Genomic DNA, 18,310 nt, shown 5'->3' on the forward strand with positions numbered 1-18,310 from the left:
GGCTGCAAGAAGGCACCATGGGCTGGAAGGAGGGGCGACCAAAAAAGCTCTCTTGTTTCTTTTGAAATGTTTCTGGTGCACCTTTTCTCACTTTATTAGAACAGACTTTGGTTTTCCTCTACGTCTGTAATACTTCCTATTAGTTGTGGTAGGGGTTGGTAATTGTTTGCGGGTAATTGAGAAACAGCTTGATAAACGTAAATGGTTTTAATGGGAAAGTCTGTATGGCTTTCCGTGTGCGGCCCCAGTGACCACACGCCTGGTAAATGGTGTCCTGATTCCCTCTGGAATGGAAAGTTATTGGTACAGATTGAGTGCTTGCTTCTTGAGGCATGTAGAGAGAGTGAGAAGGAAAACAGCATTGCTTTGAAGTACGAAAACATGGACAGCAAAAGGGAGTGGCTGTTGTATCAAACAGCCATGAAATACACTGTATGTCAATCTAGAGAAAAGGCCCGGATGGGTCACTAGTTAATGGGGGCTTTGTTTGCAAGGTTTACCTTTGATCAGATACAGTTCAGTTCTAAATAAGATTTACATCAGAATTTTTTGCTGCGAGGACACTACTTTGATACCATTCCTGGTATGCTGTGTATCTGTTGGCTTAAAAGCTTAAATGTGTAACGCATTTGACTCGAGAATTACTCAAAAAGCATCATCCCGTGTATTTTCCATTACCCGATGCAGTTGGAAGTTATGTTGTAGATGCTTAGCAAGCTGTAAGGGAGCTAGTTGTTAAAAGGCAGTAAGGATTTTATGTCTAAACAGTTCACTTCTCTGGAATCTCACCCACGTTTACTGAGCAGTACTGCCAATGTTCTTGGAAATGAAACGTGTTTGCTTGATTCTGTTGCGAGTCATGGCTTAGCCTGCTCCCTCTCAGGCTGTGTGACAAAGGAAGGCTGAGAGCGCCAGTGAGAATGCCAGTGAGCAATCTGACCTATTCAGCAATCGCATCTTTCCTTCCCCTGGTAGCCAAGGTTGTGTAAGAGGCATACAACAGGAGAGAAAAAGGTCGATTTTCTTTTTTTTTCCTGAATACTTTCTGCATCAAAAGGGACTGACAGATCTGTGATTTGTTGTGACTCCACTAAGATACATGCATATGCACGCACGCACCTGGAGACATCCCAGCTAATGCTGTGCAGGTGGCCTGCAGCAGGCCCGAAGACTTCGGTTTGTCTCTATCTGATGCAGACCGGCGTGGAGCTTCTGGGGGATAGGAGCTGGAGGGGCGACCGGGGTCTGCCTGCCTGTTCTGCCTCCCCCAGAAAGTATGGGGCTGCAGGGAGCGATCCCCAGCAGAGCCTTCCTGCTGCACGCTGCTGTGCAATATGCAAGTAGGGGTACAGCAAGTAGAGGGCAGTCTAACTTTATCACTTAGCTCACAGCGGGCAATTAGCAGCGCTATTGAACAGCAGGCTGCGAGGGAGAGCAGCGCCTGCAGCCCCGCGGTTCCTGGTCATCACCCAACACGTGGAGCGGCTGGATTTCAGTCTTAAATCTCCCCCTCCCCCCCGAGCACACCTGTGCTGCTACAACAGCCACAGCAGCCCGGGGCCTTCTGCAGCGCAGCGCAGGGAAATCCTGCGTGCTGTGCCCTGCAGGTCCCCCCTGCCTTTGGCCCTCAGCACTCAGTGCTGCGATGGCAGGCCATTCTGGTGCCCAGCGAATGACAGCAGCTGCAGCCGGCTGCCCCTGGCTGCCAGGCCGGCACCCCGCCTCGTGTGCCCAGGGGTCGCTCGTCACCTATCAGCAGTGTGGCTTTGGGGAGATGCCACGCAGAGATTGCTGCTTAGCAACAAGGAGGAGTGCCAATGAAATGGCATGCACTTCTGTTCTTACTATTATTAGCCCATTTAAAAAAAATTACTGTCACTTTCACCATTTGGCACAGGTGGGGTTGGGATAATTGCGTGGTCCTCCACAGGGCCAGCCCAGAGGGAACAGCCTTGGGGAGCTCCTGCGGCAGCTGGTGTGGCCCCTGGCCCTGCTCTGTCCCCTTGGGCTGGGCTGTGTGCTGCTGCCTGGACCCCCAGCACCTGCCTGCCCCACACCTGCCTGGCCCCAGAGCGCATGCAGGAGGCAGGCAGGTGTGCAGGGTAGGCTCTGTGCTGCAGAGCAGGGCGCTGCTCTTTTGGCTCTGGGGACTCACGCCCGCTTGGACCAGCAGTGATTTTCCTCTCCTTTTGTGGCTTTAGATGGGTGAAGCAATTTTTTTTTTTCTTTTAAGGCCTAAACCAATCTGGGATAACTGAAATCTACTCCTAGGGCTGCAGGCATTCATATTCTAATGACTTCCATCTGCCTCGCTTTGTTTATTTACTTTTTCTGAAAAGCTGCAGTAGTGCCGAGGGCAGCTCTGTGCTGCTGGAAGCTCCCAGCCCTGCACACCCAGCACCACGAAGGCACAGCCAGCCCCCAGCGCACGGCCGCACCGCTGGGCATTCCCTTTCCCAGCTCGGCTGATGCTGCAACGTGCTCCTGGGCTTCTTGGGATCCGTGTGTAGTTAAGGCTCATCTTCAAGCATTTACTTGCTTCTCTTTGCTCTTCTTCTTACCAGGTTTCACGTGGTGTTCCCCGTGTGCTTTGGGGCCGAGCTGCTGCTGACCGCCGCTGGGATTCTGGAGCTGTGGTGTCCCCAGAGCCACCTTCCTTCGGAAGCCCGGCCACGTATCCCAGCTTCTCTGTCGCTATGAGAGCGGCCGCAGGCGGTGTTGCTGATCCCCGGGCTGGGAGCACGGGGCTGCCGCGTGCTTTCCCATAGCAGTGCCACAGTGCTCGTCACCACGTGCAGCCAGCTGCTGAGCAAGGGCTTGAGCCGGAGCCCATTAAGGCAAAGGGGAATTTTCCTCCTGACATCAGGAGACTGCGGATGGAGCTCTGTAAGGGCTCACTATCCGTAAACAGTGACTTCATACAGCTAAGGAGGCCGATGGTTAAGCTTTAGAGGAGGCTTCAGAACAGCTTCCACCATTAAGTATTCCAGTTTTGATTTTCCTCCCAGTCCCACTTGAGAAACTCATTAGTAACTTGTTTGCTGTACTTTTTTTTACTGTGATATTTTTCTTGCCGTTGTTGCCAAGACCCCAAACTCTAAAGACTGATAGTCTGCTCAAACGCCTGTATCCTGCCGACATCTGACCAATTGCTCCGAAATAGGAAGCACCCGTGGACTCCAGTGATGCTGACCCGCACTGACTGAGCACACGGGGCTCTTCTCCATGCTGTTCACAGTGCCAGGCTGCAGTACAGCTGCCCAGCAGTAGCGTGATATCACAGGCTCTTCTCTGATTCCAGGCCTACCCGAGGTAACTGACTTCTGCTCTCAGTTCTGCAGGTGCCCCCACCTGCCCTGCCCCATGCAGTGCTTTGGTACTGCTGATTCATATGGAAGAAGCATAATTATGCCACGTTCCCCAGGTGGCTGAGGACACGGCACTGCTGTAGGTGAGGTTCATGGTATGTATGTGCAGCTGTGTGGGTGAGCAAATGCCCGGCAGCTCCTGGGGGAGGGCAGTGCTGCAGCAAAGGGAGTCAGTAACACGGCCCATCTCAGACTGGGGTAATTAACTCGATTTCCTGTGCCGGTAAACTGAAGCATTGGTATTTTCAAAGCACGCTGTCTCTACTGATTTCTTCTGCTCATCCATGTGACAATCCCAAGTGGGAGCTGTGTGAATACCCTGAGGCACATCTGAGCGTGTTTATACCCCGAAACCAAAGATTAAGAAAATACGGATGTTAAGGATGGCCACAAATCTTCGTGCTGTTTAAACATCCCCGAAGTGGTGTTTGCCCTCAGCCACGCTGTTGTGCTGCTTTCCTCAGGCCCTGTCCCCAGCCTTGGCCATGCGAGCAGAGCTGTGTGTGGTGGCTGTGGCCCCGTGGTGTTTCTGTGCTGGGACTCACCCTTCTGGTTGGCCCACTCTGATTTTTCACGTGTAAGGACAGGGCCTGGCTTGCATTGGCTCCGCAGGCAGCCACTGCAGAGCAGCAGTGCTGCTTCTGGCTAAATGGATGGCTGCTGCATGCAGCTCCAGGGCACGTGTCTGAGCACTGCATGCCCCAAATGCGGGATCCCTGGGGCTGCGGGCGGCTGCCTGCTCACTGCTCAGCTCTGCTTGTGCTGTAACTGCCTCCTGGGCAGCTGCTGCCCTTCTCCCTTGGGAAGGCAGTGATATGTCCTTAATAGGGATGCAAGAGATTCTCATTTGTTTTTCGCCTATAATCAGTGCATACAATTTGTTTCCCATTTATTATTATAGATGTGCAAATCTACTGTAGTTTGTGCTCTCTTTTGTTAACGAGGTCCTTCATTTTTGCCATTCATTTTCAAAGCTACGTTAAAGCTCACCTATTCAACCGCTCCCAAGGCAGCAGGCAGTGAGGGGCTGTGGCACATCCCCTCGTTCATTAAGCCTCTGCCCGGCACTCGGAGCACGCTCCCTGCCCTGCTCAGCATCTCGCTCCCTGCGGTGCCATGGCAATCTCATCTGCCGAGCAGCGCTGGCTGCCCGGCCTCCCCCGTAGCCACAGCAACGTGTGGGACGGTGGCACTGCATTGGGACACGGCAGCTCTGCCGCAACTGTGGCTGCTCAGCAGGGCGCGTGCTGCACGTGGGTTCGTCCATGTGCCCATGGCCCGACCTGCTGGAAAGCTGACCTGCAGTGTGGCGAGGGGCTGAGTGGGATAGCAGAAACGAAAGGCCAAATAAATTAGAGGGTGAACTGGTTCGCTTTACTCGCAAGACTTCTAAAGCCTTTAATTGAGTAAATTGACTGCTTTCCTGAGCTAAATTAGAGGGCAGCTTATTGGAAGTATATGAGAACTGGGTACCTGAGTCAGTGCCTGCGTCTTTGTTCATTATTTTATTTCATTTTGAGGTTCATCTTACCCTGACAACGTTCAGTAGAAAGAAGATACCCCCAACCTACAAGGATGACTTGTCACGTTGGCAGCGTCCCAGGCTTCCCCTCGTTATGTGTGTGGGCAGAGCAGAGGGCCTATGGGCTGTGCAGGAGGGGCAGGGCAGGGCAGCAACCAGCAAGCATTGCACCTGAGACCTGGAGGTGCTGCAGAGGTGTCTGCAGTGGGAGCAGATCTGTGGTGTTGCTTTGGAGCACTACATCATAACGTTAACGGGACGTGATGTTATGAGGCTGGCAACTTGCAGAGCTGAATTAGTGGGAATTTCATCTGCGGTGGGGGTTTAGGTATTAAGCCCAAGGGGCACAATATGATCCACCTTATAGAAAAACAAACAAACCCTGCATTTAGTGGAAACAGCCCCTGGGAGGGTTTGCTGTATCCAACGGAAATGAGAAGTACTCAGGCTGAGCCTGTGCTTCCTGGCTGGCTGTATCACAGCTGATATCCTCTGCCCTCAGAAGTGGAGTGTAATGGCAGTGGGTGAGGGGCCCTCCGGGGGCCATTGGCCCAGCACCCCACAAAGCACACCAGCCCCGTCTGCCCAGCACTGTGGGAGTGGGGCTCCTGGCTCAGAATGGTTCTGCAGCTGCCTCTTATCCTTTTCATAAGCAAAAGGTATGGCTTTTTTTTGTTCTGATCAGGTTCTCTGCCATGCCCTGCAGAAGGTATAAGCGAGGTCCCTCCGTCCCTGCAGCCCAGCACAGCCCATGGTCCTGTGCAGCTGCCCCACGGTGCTCCTCTGTGTGGCCCTCATGGAGCCAGTCGGATGGGCTTCATGATAGACCAAAACACCAGTGGGAATTTGCATAGCCACATCTTTTTTTTTGGTTCCTGGCATTAGAAAAACTAACAGAGGGCTGGTTTTATTTCAGATGTGTTGGTTGGTTCAGCAGCAATTCATCGAACATAGTTAGACATCAACTCTCCTTAACCCAGGAAGGTGATTTCTGTTTTGTTTTCATCACTTATGCTGGTAGCTAATCCTATTGCCAAGATATACCCACTGCAACTACATCTGCACCCATTTTTTTTTATTTGAAGCTGTCATTGACAAACAGATGACTTTGGATGAACCTTCTCTATGTCTGGACTCCAGTCCCGGTGAGGGGTACCAGGCAGTGGGGGCTGAGGACCTACCAGGACAGATGCCCCTGTCTTTGCTCCAGAATAAGCAACCGTCTGGGGAAACCTTTTGGAGTAAAACTAGCCCTGTGATCTGATGTGGCACGGTAAGTACATCTGTAAGTGGGAATGCTAGAGAAGAACTATAAGGCGCATGGACAAGTAATATGAACGGGTGGTGCTGAGCAGCGTGTGCACGTGGCTGGGTACTGCTTGTCTTGTGGTGTTATCTAGATTGTCTTTAAAACCTTCCCAGCTCCCTTCCCCCTTACAACTAAAGGCAAGCTGCTGGTTTTTTCGAGGGCTTTGAAGAAGCAGCTTCAGCACCCTGGTTTGTGAAGGATGTTGATACTGAAAATGGGAAGGCATGGGAGACACCAAAGGAGAGGAACCAGAGGCATGGGTGGAAAAGGTGGTGAGAAGTGGGAGGGCCTTTAATCTTGGAGGAGATGAGCCTTGCTGGGTACGTATGGGCTGCACGAGGCCATTCATTTGAAAATGGGTATCAGCATGTCAGAAGTCCTCGTTGTTTGGGATCCTTGCTGCAGGAAGCAGCAAACAGACTCCTTGTCTGCAGTGCAAAGGGAACAAAGCCCCGCTGTGCTGAGCCCTTTCATCTGTGAGCTCTGTGCTTCCTCCCTGTGAGGGAGATTTAAGGCAGCAACCACTGCACACCATGAGCCGTGTTTACAAATAACGCACAGTTATGTCACCTTCAGGAACTCTTCAATGTTTCATTTGAAAAATGGATTCTTAGTCCCCTGCCGCTTCAATATTTGTATGTTGGTGAAAGTCAAGGAATTCTGTGAATACAGCTGTGTCAAAGTTCTTTAGTTCTGTGGCCTGAAGGAGCATGAATTAATTCTGTGTGCCTGGAGATGTCTCGATGCGTTTTCCATCAGTGCTGGATGAATGGCGGTGTTATTTTCCCAACAACACAGCTTTTCTAGAGCTTGTGAGGGAACTGCAGGCTCTCTGCTGTCTGTGCCGAATTCTCCACTTCCTGTCGCTTCTCAGACTCAAGTGAAATACCAGCTTAATACGGAGAGCAGAAAGACCACACAAGACCACATGGTGTTTACTTTGGGCTGATTATTCACATGTTAGGAGCAGCCAAGAGAGGAGACTGTTTTCCCTTCACTCTAAAAGCATCATTCCGTCCAACTAATGGCAGGCTTCGCTTTAACAAACACAGTCAGGAAGGGATGAGATCTCCCCACTGAGATCCCCTTCTTTCCCTCCCTTACCATGCAGAAGTCTTCCCATCTGAGCAGACGTGTGTGTTACTGTTGCCTCCTTTGCAGGCTTTCTTTCCTCTTTGTTGTATGCCTGAATTTCACCCAGCTGGTGCCACTTACACCCTGACCTGCTGTTTGGAGCCTTTGGTTGTGCTTTCCGAAGTAGACTTTTGGAATAAGAATACAAATAGCTCTTTTGGGTATGTTGTGCTCTAAAAGTAAAAGTGCAGTTAACAGATGCCAGGCTGCAGTAAATCAAACCAAAGCCTTGTTGCTTCAGCTTGGAAGAGGCTGCTGCAGGAAAAGGCAGTGCTGAGTGCATTTGCTGTCCCATGAAGATTCAGGTCAGCAGAGCAGAGAGCGAAAATGAATGGGCTGCGGCATTTGCTGCAATAGCTGCAGCACACGTGGAGATTTCACAACAAGGCAGCATTACAAATGCAGGCGATGGTCGGTGCCTGATGGTGTATGAAGCCTAAGGGCCCTGAGCATGAGAGGCAGAGCGCTTGACATCTGCTATCCATGTGAAAGTGCAAGATCTGGTGCGTGCTGAAGGTCGCAGTGACCTGGGACACTGTGCTGATGTGGCTGCGAAGCAGCCCATGCTGCCTTGTGCTTTGTGAACTCATTTTCCAGGGCTAGAAAAAATAGCACTAAAGAGGAGCAACGTGGCTTGCTTCTCACAGGCCTTGCAAGCCTCCAGCTGAGCCATGTGCACACTCCTGAGAGGGCACTGTGCATCCCCTTCATTTCTGCTGTGCACACAGCGCTGTGGAAGCAGTGACCTCATCTCTGCATGCCCGACTTTCCTCAGGAGATACGGATGATCTCTGAGACACCTGTGCTGTGCTCCTTACTGAGTGCAGCTCTGAGCTTCTAAAGGAGCAGAATTGCTTTTGAGGTGCATGTGTTCCCTCCTTCCTTTTTGACCGTGCTGCATTCAAACCCGCCCTCAAGAGCAGTGCTAATGGAGATGTCTGTCTCCAAACTGTGCAGCTCCTACAACTGATGCCTTATAGTAACTGCTAACCTTAGTGTAAGCTGTTACTCCAGACAGCACTGAGGTTTTTCTGCTGCTTGTGATCTCTCAGGATCAGAAGCCAATTTGCCTTAGAGGTCTCTGTTGTGTGCTTGGAGTGCAATTGCAAAACTCCACATGTGATGTTTGAGTAATCCCTTGGCATGCAAGGGTTGCAAGCACTAGGGCAAGCTGCCACCTTGGCTGAGAGGTTCTTCTCAGAAGCTGTCTTTGCTGTTATTGGTAAAAAATGAGAGCTGCTGCTGCTCTGGGTGTAGGGAACACCTGCAAAACATGAAAACTTGAAGTTTCATGACATGGGAGTCTGCTGTGAATTTTAAGTGAAACTTGTATTAAGCAAACTAAACACTGAAGTTGGTGAGAAGGCTAATTTGTGCATCTGGACTTATGCTCGCATGTTGCTATCAGTGAAGATTGTAAGGTACCAAGGCAGAACTGCAGCATTTCATTAAGTTTTCCACAGTTAATATCTACGCAGAATTGTTTCACAGTATCACAGAATTGCAGGGGTTGGAAGGGACCTCAAGAAAACAAATCCAGCCCACCTGTTAGAGCAGGTACCCTACAGCAGGTCGCACAGGTAGGCATCCAGATGGGTCTTGAGTATCTCCAGAGGAGGAGACTCCACCGCCCCTCTGGGCATCCTGTTCCAGTCTCTGTCACACTTACCATAAAGAAGTTCTTCTGTGTGCTAATATGGAACTTTCTGTGTACAAGTTTTAGGCCGTTACTCCCTGTCCTATTGCTGCACACCACGGAGAAAAGCCTGGCCTCATACATTTGCCTCCCATCTCCCTTCAGATATTTATAAACATTAATCAGATGCCCTCTCAATCATCTTTTCCCCAGGCCGAACAGACCCAGGTTACTCAGCCTTAAGTTTCCATTTGGAATCCCGCTGGTAACTCAGTGTACTGCGGATTGCACTAAGAAATTGCCACCTTCCTCTATAAATTACTCGCATGAAGTATATCGAAGTGTCATCTATTTCTGTAACATGAGAAACGAGGAAGGGTGATGGAGAATAGCGCCGTGTAAGAACTGCTGAGATGCCAGGCCAGCCATGTGCTAATGCTGTTGTGCTTACACACACAACAGTTATTACCTTCCCAGGTAGTGATTGGCAAATGCATTACAGTGCTGTACCCTCACAGCACATATAATCTGTAGGTATTATTAAATCCATTTTGCAAGTGGGTGAACTGAGGCATGGAGGCTTGTTACTGAGGACTCGTGTGGCTTGTGTCAGGCTGCTATGTCCTTCTCTCAGGAAGAGAACACGACTAGCTGTTTTTGAACTTGTTCTTTTATTCCAAAACACTCATAAACTTCACAGAAAATTGAGTCTGAGTTGCACGGAACTTGAAAGGAGCAGAGGCCGTGCCATTACTTCCAATAAAAGTCCACATGCAGGAGGAAAAAGCCAGTCCATCTGTCCTTCCCGTTTCTATTTTCTTTCCATGCTGTTGAACTCCAGATGATTATTTCTGAGAATGCACATGCTCAAAGACTCTTTAGAGTCATACCATTGACTTACCAAATGGGCTCCGCTTCCCGTAGGAACTGGCTCTCTAATGGTTGTATCTTGTATCTTTAGTCTTATTAACTCAGTAAGTGGAAAAAGCAAGATAAATGCAGCATCAGACCATGGATTATGACCGTAATGAAGGGTTAGGCTTCTATTTTCCATGGTAGCCTGCAGAGAGTCATCTGAGTCTCCAAGGACATTTCAAGTTGTCTTGATAATGGGTTCTGTCTTTGTTCCATTTTCTGTCCATCCTCAAATTTTTATTTGGAGAAAAGATTCACATTGTGCTGCCCCTTAAGCCGTGCTGTGAAGAATTCCTCCCCCATGGGATGCCTTGAGCTTCAACTTCTGCGTCCTTTGGTGACGGAGTTTGCTTCCACGGAAGACTCTCTAGGAGCCAGAGACCTTGAGAAAAATAATCTGGCATCGGCAATAATGTTGTGACCTTTTCATTACTGGAGTGCCCAACTGTTCCTCTGCTTTACTAGTCCAAATGGTTTCCAAAGGGCAAATCTGGAAGGTGGGAGCAAAGGCCACGAGGCTTATTCTTAAATATTATAGCCTGGGTGGGGAGTGATGCAAAAACGGTGGAGAGGAATGCATGAGAAGCAAATGCTGAAAGCGTAAGAGATCTGAGAGAGAAATTTGGAGGGAAATTCTGTGAGCTTTGGAAAAAATAATTTGGATCTAAAAGGAAGAAGGAAAACCTCCAACAAGACATAGATTGTAAAATCCAAAGAATAAATTACTTCAAATTAAACAAGTTTATTTTCCCATGATCGACAGTTTTACATTATGCAACGTGTAATGGAATTTGCAACAAAAGCCATTTAGAAATGCAGAGTGAAAAGGCCTCCATTTTCAACTTCAGGTCTCTCTCTCTCTCTCTTTTTTTTTTTTTTTAAGATAAAGAAATGTATTTTCTGAGAAATACAGACTGAGGAAGCTGTCAGTCTGTATAGTAGTACAGTGTACCAGTACCAGTGTACAAGTGACTTATGTTGTTCAGATGATTATTCCCGTGTCTTCCTATCCCTCCTCTCCATCTGTATAAGAAGGCTGATGGATTCCTTCTAGGTCTTTTTAGAGTTAAAATGCTTTTGAGTATCTTGGGCTAACAGATGGACAACAGTTGTTGTCATCAGGTAGCCAAAGTAAATATAGTTGCAAAGAGTTCTCAGCAGTAACTATGCATAATTGTGCAATTTAAACCTTTCTGCTGGACTTCAGGGGACTGCATAGATGTATAGATGTACCTGACAATACTGCTGTTGAGTGCCACATTTCTTCTTGTGTAGAGCTTCACCTGCATGAAGAATCTGAAGCCCTGGAGCAAACACGGGACATACAGAAGAGATGGTTGGCCTGCTGCTCTGCTGTGGGAGCTATGGGGTGTTGGTGCCTTGGCAACTCATACTGCTGCTCACGTTCAGGTGGGTGATGGCTTGTGTATAACACTGGCATTGAAACAGGCTCTAGGACCCCTTGTTCTCAGGATGAAGCAGCTTCAGAGGTGGCCTGCAGGGGTGTTGTAGGCACAGAAAAAGGTGTTTCTCCTAGTACTGAGAGAAATTTCATTGTCCCACCTGTCCTGGGTGTTTTCTCACTATTTTGTGAATGTCTCGTGTGAAAGGCTGTTGGTAAAATCTGATGTCTTGTCTTTAATGTTTCAAATTCCAAATTTCTGGGGCTGAACAAGAGGGTAAATGGCCAACGTGTTGTTTGGGAAAGTATCTGTCTCGTGGAACTGAGAAAGATGTGAAATAAAAATTCCCAAAGTTAGCCAGAAAGTCCAGAGACTTGCTTCGGGTTGAGCCTCAGCCTACCAGTTTGTATGTTCTTGCTGCCTGCTCAGTAATTTGTTGGAAACAGGGGGGGAAGAATCCAGACTTGGCAAGCTGGTGCTGCAGACAGACTTTGTCAGATGAAATCCCAGCAGACGTTAGTCCAACATCAACAGCTCCTGAGCTATCACATGGGAATGTGCAGGGAGATAAAGCCAACATCCTAAAGAGTGGATCCTGTATTTTAAGGGGCAGAGAAGGGAATTTGGCTAATGTAATTTTTTTTTTTCATTTCTTTGTGAAGTACAGAGAAACAATGGAAAATGCTGGTTTCAACAGAGTTCTGCCTTCTTTTGAACTCTTAGCTTCATTTAAATGTTGCTTAACTGCTCTCTCTTGCCTTTTCCTGCATGTGAAGAGAGCTTAATCCTGTCTGCCTTTACCTCAGAGGGGCTGTGAGGACAGAGTTTTGAAAAAAGAAGTTGCCATCTATGCAAAGAATCCACGAGTGGCTGCACGGTAAAGAAAAGAAACCAGTCCAACAAACCAGACCTACCATTGGGAAAGTCCAGCACCAGTCAACAGTTTTCTGGAAGTGGAGTGTCCTGTTACATAAACATCCTTGAAGCTTTGCAGAAGGGGTGACATTCACATCACATATGTGGGGCCTGACTAATTGGGTTTTGTGTGTGAAGAATGGGGATGGCAAGGGATAAGGAAGTGAAATCCCCAAGGTGCAAGCAGGGCCTCCTTCTTCCCATGGCCTATACTGTTGCTTACGTGTTGTAGGGGGTCTCGGAGCCTTCTGTGCCACTGAGCCCATGACTGGGAACTCAGCACATCCTCACGCTCTGGGGAACGCAGGGCGTCTCACTCAGCCCAGCACCGGCTGCAGCGCCCGCAGTGTGTGTGACTCAGAGCCCTCTGCCCAGGGGGGTTAGCCTCCATCGCACTGCAGTCCGTGTTAACTCTGTGGTGCTGGTCAGTTCAAGCACAAGTAGCATGCAGAATGTGCAGCTCTGCACACAGGGAGAAGGGACGTGGCAACCTGAGCTCCGAGTTGCCCTCTGCAGGAGGCTGCATCTTTCCATTGATCTTGGCAGGAACCAAAGTCCCATCGTTGTTGCTTTGACGCCTGAAGTGTGACAGTGCTGGCAGCCCTCCATCCAAAATTCATCCCTGACCCAGAGCCTGGTTCTCCACAGCCCTGCTCCTTGTGCTGTCAGGGCAGGAGCTCAGTCTCCGCTTTGCTCTGTACGCACTTTGTGAGGCTTTGTCACCAGTCCTGGGCAAAGAAAACAAAGTTTCCTCCCTCATCCCTTCAGAGAATACTGTTTGCATAGCAGCACGTAATTAACAGAACCCACTAAAAAACCCAAATGCATATTTTCCATATTGTATGACAAGCACAGGATAATGGCTTGCTGCTTTGTCACGCTGCAGAGCAGCTCCCAGGGCAGCAGCTCAGATGTAGCCATTGAGGTGGCAGTGAAAGGGGGCAAATCCAGAGGTGAAGGAGCCACTGCTGAGCTGGGGAGGAAAGAGTAAAATCCGAGTTCCCAAATCTTTTTCTTTTCACAGCTGTTAAGAGTTCAGTGGGTTGAACTGCAATCCTTCAAGTTCATCTGTTGACTCCAACACAAAACTATTATAAACTGTGCCTCTAAAACACGTGATGAAACATTTCTTGAGGGCTATTTATTCCAACTGCAGCAGAGGAAAGTTTTCAGAGCACCCGGCGTTTGGGAGAGGAAAGGTCTCCTGAGCTTTGCACAGGGAAGAATTATTTGCATACCGACGTAAGTTGCTGTTTGATTTTTTTTTTTTTCCTTAGAAGCTTTTCCCCCTTTTTGGAAATGTGGTCGAATAGCACAAATCTATGTTTAAGTGCCTGGCAGCACATTTCTGTGTAGTTTTCTTTCTTTATTGACGTGGCTTGGGGGTTCTGTACTTCAGAATATCACTCGCTGTGATTTAATATTAAGTATCTTTTCCTCTAATGTTCTCTGTGTCTGGGTAACAGTGCATTCAGTTACAATACGATTGCAGAGGCATGGCAGACAGCGAGCTTCCATCAGATGTGCCCCGTGAGCCTACAGTTACAAGTAATAAGGAATAACTTGGGGATATATCCCTGTAGGTGTTCCCTTATATCTTTGATCTGAGGTTTGATCTTTGTCTCCACACCAATTCTCCCCCAGGCTTTAGCTGTGGTAGTACAGTTTCCATGCTGAAGATGGACCATGCAAACATCACCCAAGCCATGCTGAACGCTGAGTCCCGCAGCACAGAGAAGAACAACGGCAATGAGTATTTTTACATCCTGATCGTCATGTCTTTCTATGGGATCTTCCTGGTAGGGATCATGCTGGGCTACATGAAATCTAAAAGGAAAGAGAAGACATCCAATTTGCTTCTGCTCTACAAAGATGAGGAGAGAGAATGGGGAGAAGCTGTGAAGCCTCTACCGACCGTATCAGGGCTGAAGTCTGTCCAGATCCCCATGATGCTGAACATGCTGCAGGAGAGCATGGTGCCGTCCCTGTCCTGTGCCATCTGCTCGATGGAAGGCAGCAGCGTCAGCTCAGAATCCTCCTCCCCAGACGTGCACTTCACCATCCAGGAGGAGGTGCTGGACGCTGAGCTGGGGGAAGTGTCAGAAACACTCCTCAATGAGAGCAGCGAGGGCTCCGTGGAGAACATCCACAAGAACTCCTAGCACCTGCCGGGCTCCCCTGGGTGCAGCCAGAGCATGAGCAGAGCTCCCACTGATGACTTGTGGTTCTACCTTCCTGCTCTCCTGCAGACTTTCCACCAGCATCTGTGCCCTGGGGCCCACGATATTCCTGAGAACTGGCAGCACAAGGAAGCGGGGGTACCAAGCTCCAACACCTAACTTGCACGTAACTGGGATGCTTCATTTTATTTTTGCCGTTATTATTTCTCACCATAAGAGCTAAGAACAAGGAGAATATATATGTGTTTTCTAATGAGGTAACTATTACTGGCATATCTCTGCGTGTTGCAGGATGCTGCAGATAGCACAAGAACCTGGCTGTTAAAGCTGATGGGTGATGCTCATTCACACAAAGCTGTGATAGACTAGAAGTACTTCCACTGTGTTTTTTCTTATAACAAACTACAGCCAACAGCAGATTTGCTCAGTGAGACCTCAAAGGCCAAACCTTCGTGGATGATGGTGTTGGAGGGAGATTGCAGCATGGCTGGAGACTGACCTTAGGCACAGAGAGAATGAAAGATGGGAACAGAAAGCAAAAGGAGGCCCTATATTTCCAGGAGGTTTGTACAGATGGATTCAGATCTGTGTTGCTACATTAGTCTTTGCTGAAGTTGTACCTGTGCTGGCTGGGTCAGGTGTGCCAACTGCTGCTGCAATCCAGCCTTTGACTGAACTAACAGTAGGAACAGTGGTCTCGGGTTTTGCTTTTGTATTCTTCAATGACGTGTATATTTGGTCACTAAAAACAAAGATCCGTAAGTTAAAAAAAGCACCTGAAAGATCTTTGTTACAAGGTGCAAGATCTAGGAAGGCTTGAACAAATGCTGCTCTGTTACACCCCTTGAAAATGGGTGGAACTCGGAATGAATTTCACCTAGCAAAGGTGAGATCCTGGCCTCGCTGAAGTCACCAGCAGAGCCCTACTGACTTCAGGTAACAGGCACGAGAAGTGCTTCTCTGCTGGAGTCATATTCTCCATTTGAGTCCAGTAAAACTGTATCCTTTTACATCACTACATAATCCGGCCTTTCTGCCCTATTTAAGCCAGTGTAGATAAATGTTGCTTTGCGTCTTTGCTTTTTTTCTAGCTCGCATGTAGTGCATGCATTAGGCATTAGTAACTAGCTTTTAAAACCACCATGAACAGCCCCCCTCTAATTTAATAGTACTGTGGTTTTTCAAATGCTCATGAACATAGTTACTAAATCGTTGCACTGTTAAAAGGAGTAATGTTGATGTTGTGGCAATGTGTGATTATTTCAATCGTACCTTATATTTTATAGTAACTTATTACAATGGCTAGAATAGTCCTGAAGCATGAGGGCTTACAGAGCCTGAGCCTTCAGCATTGCACAGCAAAACGCTTGCGAAACATCTCCACATATTTCCCGTGTTAAAGTAGCTCTGCGATGTATCCACTGGCATTAGAGTTTGAGGGACAGCTTGAGAAATAGGAGTGCAGAACAGCGGGAAGGAGCCGGGCTCGGGGGGCTGCTGCTGTCTGGAGCAGAGCAGAGCAGGATGCAGGGCTGGGGCGGCGGTGCTGCAGCCCGGAGGTGCCGCAGGCAGCGGCACGACGCTGTGCTCCGAGGGGTCCCGCTCCATTTCAGCCTGAAGGCAGCGGGAGTTTTTCCATTGACTTCAGTGAACTTTGGATCAGACCATATAAAGCTTTTGGGTAGATTTCCTCCAAAAGGGGTTGTTTTAAGTTTGAAAGAAGCCAAATTCAGTTTGGCACTTTGCCTGGAATCACTTGAATCCTGAAACTTTCCAAACGAGACTGACATGCGTGAGTTGTCACATTTTCCATTGCTTTCTCCTTCGTCCTTCTACTTCAGTACAAATGTATTTGTATCTGTAAAAACCTGATGTATATAATTCCTGACGTTGAGTTGTATATAGTTGTCTCACGTATTTAAAGTTTATTGTTTCTACTGGCACTCGTTTTTATTTAAATAAAGAAACACATTTTCTGGAAATGTTGCCGTGTTTGTTCACTATCTCATATAGATTTCAAGGAACGGGGCCAAGCAGAGTGGCTACGGGAGCTTTTCCTCAGCCCCTCTGGGAGGACCCATGTGTGCAGCAGTGCTGCAGCACCGCAGGCCGTTTGCACCTGGGCCGTGTGCTGGGCCCACCCCGTGCTCCTGCTGCTGCCGAGTCTTCCTGCAGGGACAAGTTGCTGTGAGAGCTTTTTTCTTTGCCACCAGCCTGTGTTGCGGGGTTTTGTTTTAAGTGTGCGCTGCAGCAAATCGCGTGGGCTAGGGTTGAGGTTAGTGCAAGTATCTGACACAGGTTCCCACTGGATTTCCAGCGCTTGGCCATGGTACGTAGCTGGCTTTGTTACAGGCTGTGTGTGACCCCGGGTCTCGTTGCTGCGCTGTCGTTTCCAGCAGCAGGGACGGGAGGCTGCAGGGTTCTGGCTCCCAATGGAGGGAGGAAGTGTTCAGAGGCAACTTTGCACTTCCGCAGCTCCTTCAAGCTGTGACGGTATGCGCGGGGTCACGGGCGCTGGCTGGGACCTACTTGCATGCGGGTAATTCTAGATTGCTTCAAAAATCAGGTTGTGTAAGGTTATGTCTGTTTGCTTTCCCACAAAACCTGTTCCCTTGTGCTCTGTTCTCTTCACTCCCTCCCTCTTAAATAACTCCATGGCTTGTTCTGTGGACCCAGAGCTGCCCAGCAGCTATGTAAGCAGCAGAGTAATCTCCTGGGACACCCGCAGTGTCCTGGAAGAGCGGGTCAGTAATGCTGCATCTTCCACACGCACCCATGGTGCTGCCTCAGTGTTTCCACTGCCACAATAATGAATCAAGAGGCTCCTGACAACGCTGGCGATAAGAAGGAAAAACAGAACAAGATGTAAGTTACAGCTCTGCCTTGCGGATCGAAAAGCTATCTTATTCCAACAGTCTCTCGTGTTAGACTGAGCTGCTATAAAGGGAAATGCTGTGCTCTGGGCTCTAAAGTGAGCTGATAAGCATGAAACTGTGGCCACCTTCTTGTGGACAGCTGTGGAGCTCTCTTGGCCTGTTGGGCTCAGAGGGTATGCATGATAATCTGGCGCACATCCATTTAGTAGGGCAGTTCTCTTTGTCCAAATTAGTATTTAAATAGTACTAGGGGTGAAAAAAAGAGCAGCTAAAACATATTTTGGCTTTAAACGCGTGTGCAACTGAAAGCAATGATCATTGATTGGCTTGGGTTGGAAGGGACCTTAAAGATTATCTGGCTCCAGTGCCCTGCTGTGAACAGGGTTGCCACCCTCCAGATCAGGCTGCCACGATGCCTTGAAGACAGGCTGCTGCCCCAGGACTACAAACAGTTGTTTTTCTAAACTAGAAGAGATGTTGCTCGCCTTGGAAAGCTATGGATAGATGGAGGTAAATTGCTTCCATAAAGCACAGTTCAAAATCCTTTTGACTGCTATGGAGAATGTTTCCAATGTGCTTCAGTAAGTTAAATCAGATTCACAGCTAACAGATCTAGTTTTGAAAACTGTGATAATTGATTGTAACTGAACTGAATGCAGAAGTTTTTATTTTTACAGATGCACTCTGTCTTGAAAGAACACAGCAATTGGGCTCCCACCTCCTGGCAGTGCTATACCTCATACATTTGTTGGAATTACTAACACATATCTCCTTTGATAGAACGGGCAATGTTGGCCACATGTGGCACGTGTAGCTCCAGGACCTGCTGTAAATATAACCACCAGCTCTCAAGATGATCAGTCTGGGGTCTGTGGTAGCACCTGGCTGATTCACAGCCTGAAAACTCTGCCAGTGGATTGCATACAGGTGGGTTACTCATTCAACAGCTCGAACCTGCTGAATAATTGAAGTGGAAATGAAGAAATCTCCCAGGGCTGCACACTCTATTCCAGGAGAAGAGCTAGCCAGGGAGGGGAGGCTAACGAAGATGA

General features: G+C 48.5%; 1 protein-coding gene across 1 annotated transcript; it reads left to right on the plus strand.

Annotated features, from left to right (window-relative positions):
- Positions 1-13,373: 13,373 nt before the first annotated feature.
- KCNE4 (potassium voltage-gated channel subfamily E regulatory subunit 4) lies at positions 13,374-16,364 on the plus strand. The gene is made up of 2 exons (XM_025153652.3): positions 13,374-13,444; positions 13,847-16,364. Exon 2 carries the CDS (start codon positions 13,873-13,875, stop codon positions 14,362-14,364), a length of 492 nt encoding a protein of 163 aa, XP_025009420.1. The 5' UTR covers positions 13,374-13,444; positions 13,847-13,872; the 3' UTR covers positions 14,365-16,364.
- Positions 16,365-18,310: the final 1,946 nt, after the last annotated feature.

This window comes from Gallus gallus, chromosome 9, assembly GCF_016699485.2.
Source record: "Gallus gallus isolate bGalGal1 chromosome 9, bGalGal1.mat.broiler.GRCg7b, whole genome shotgun sequence".
In the NCBI taxonomy this organism is placed as follows: domain Eukaryota; kingdom Metazoa; phylum Chordata; class Aves; order Galliformes; family Phasianidae; genus Gallus; species Gallus gallus.

Coding starts and splice junctions, on each gene's coding strand:
- KCNE4 (XM_025153652.3), top strand. CDS start 13,873: ATGCTGAAGATGGACCATGCAAACATCACCCAAGCCATGCTGAACGCT.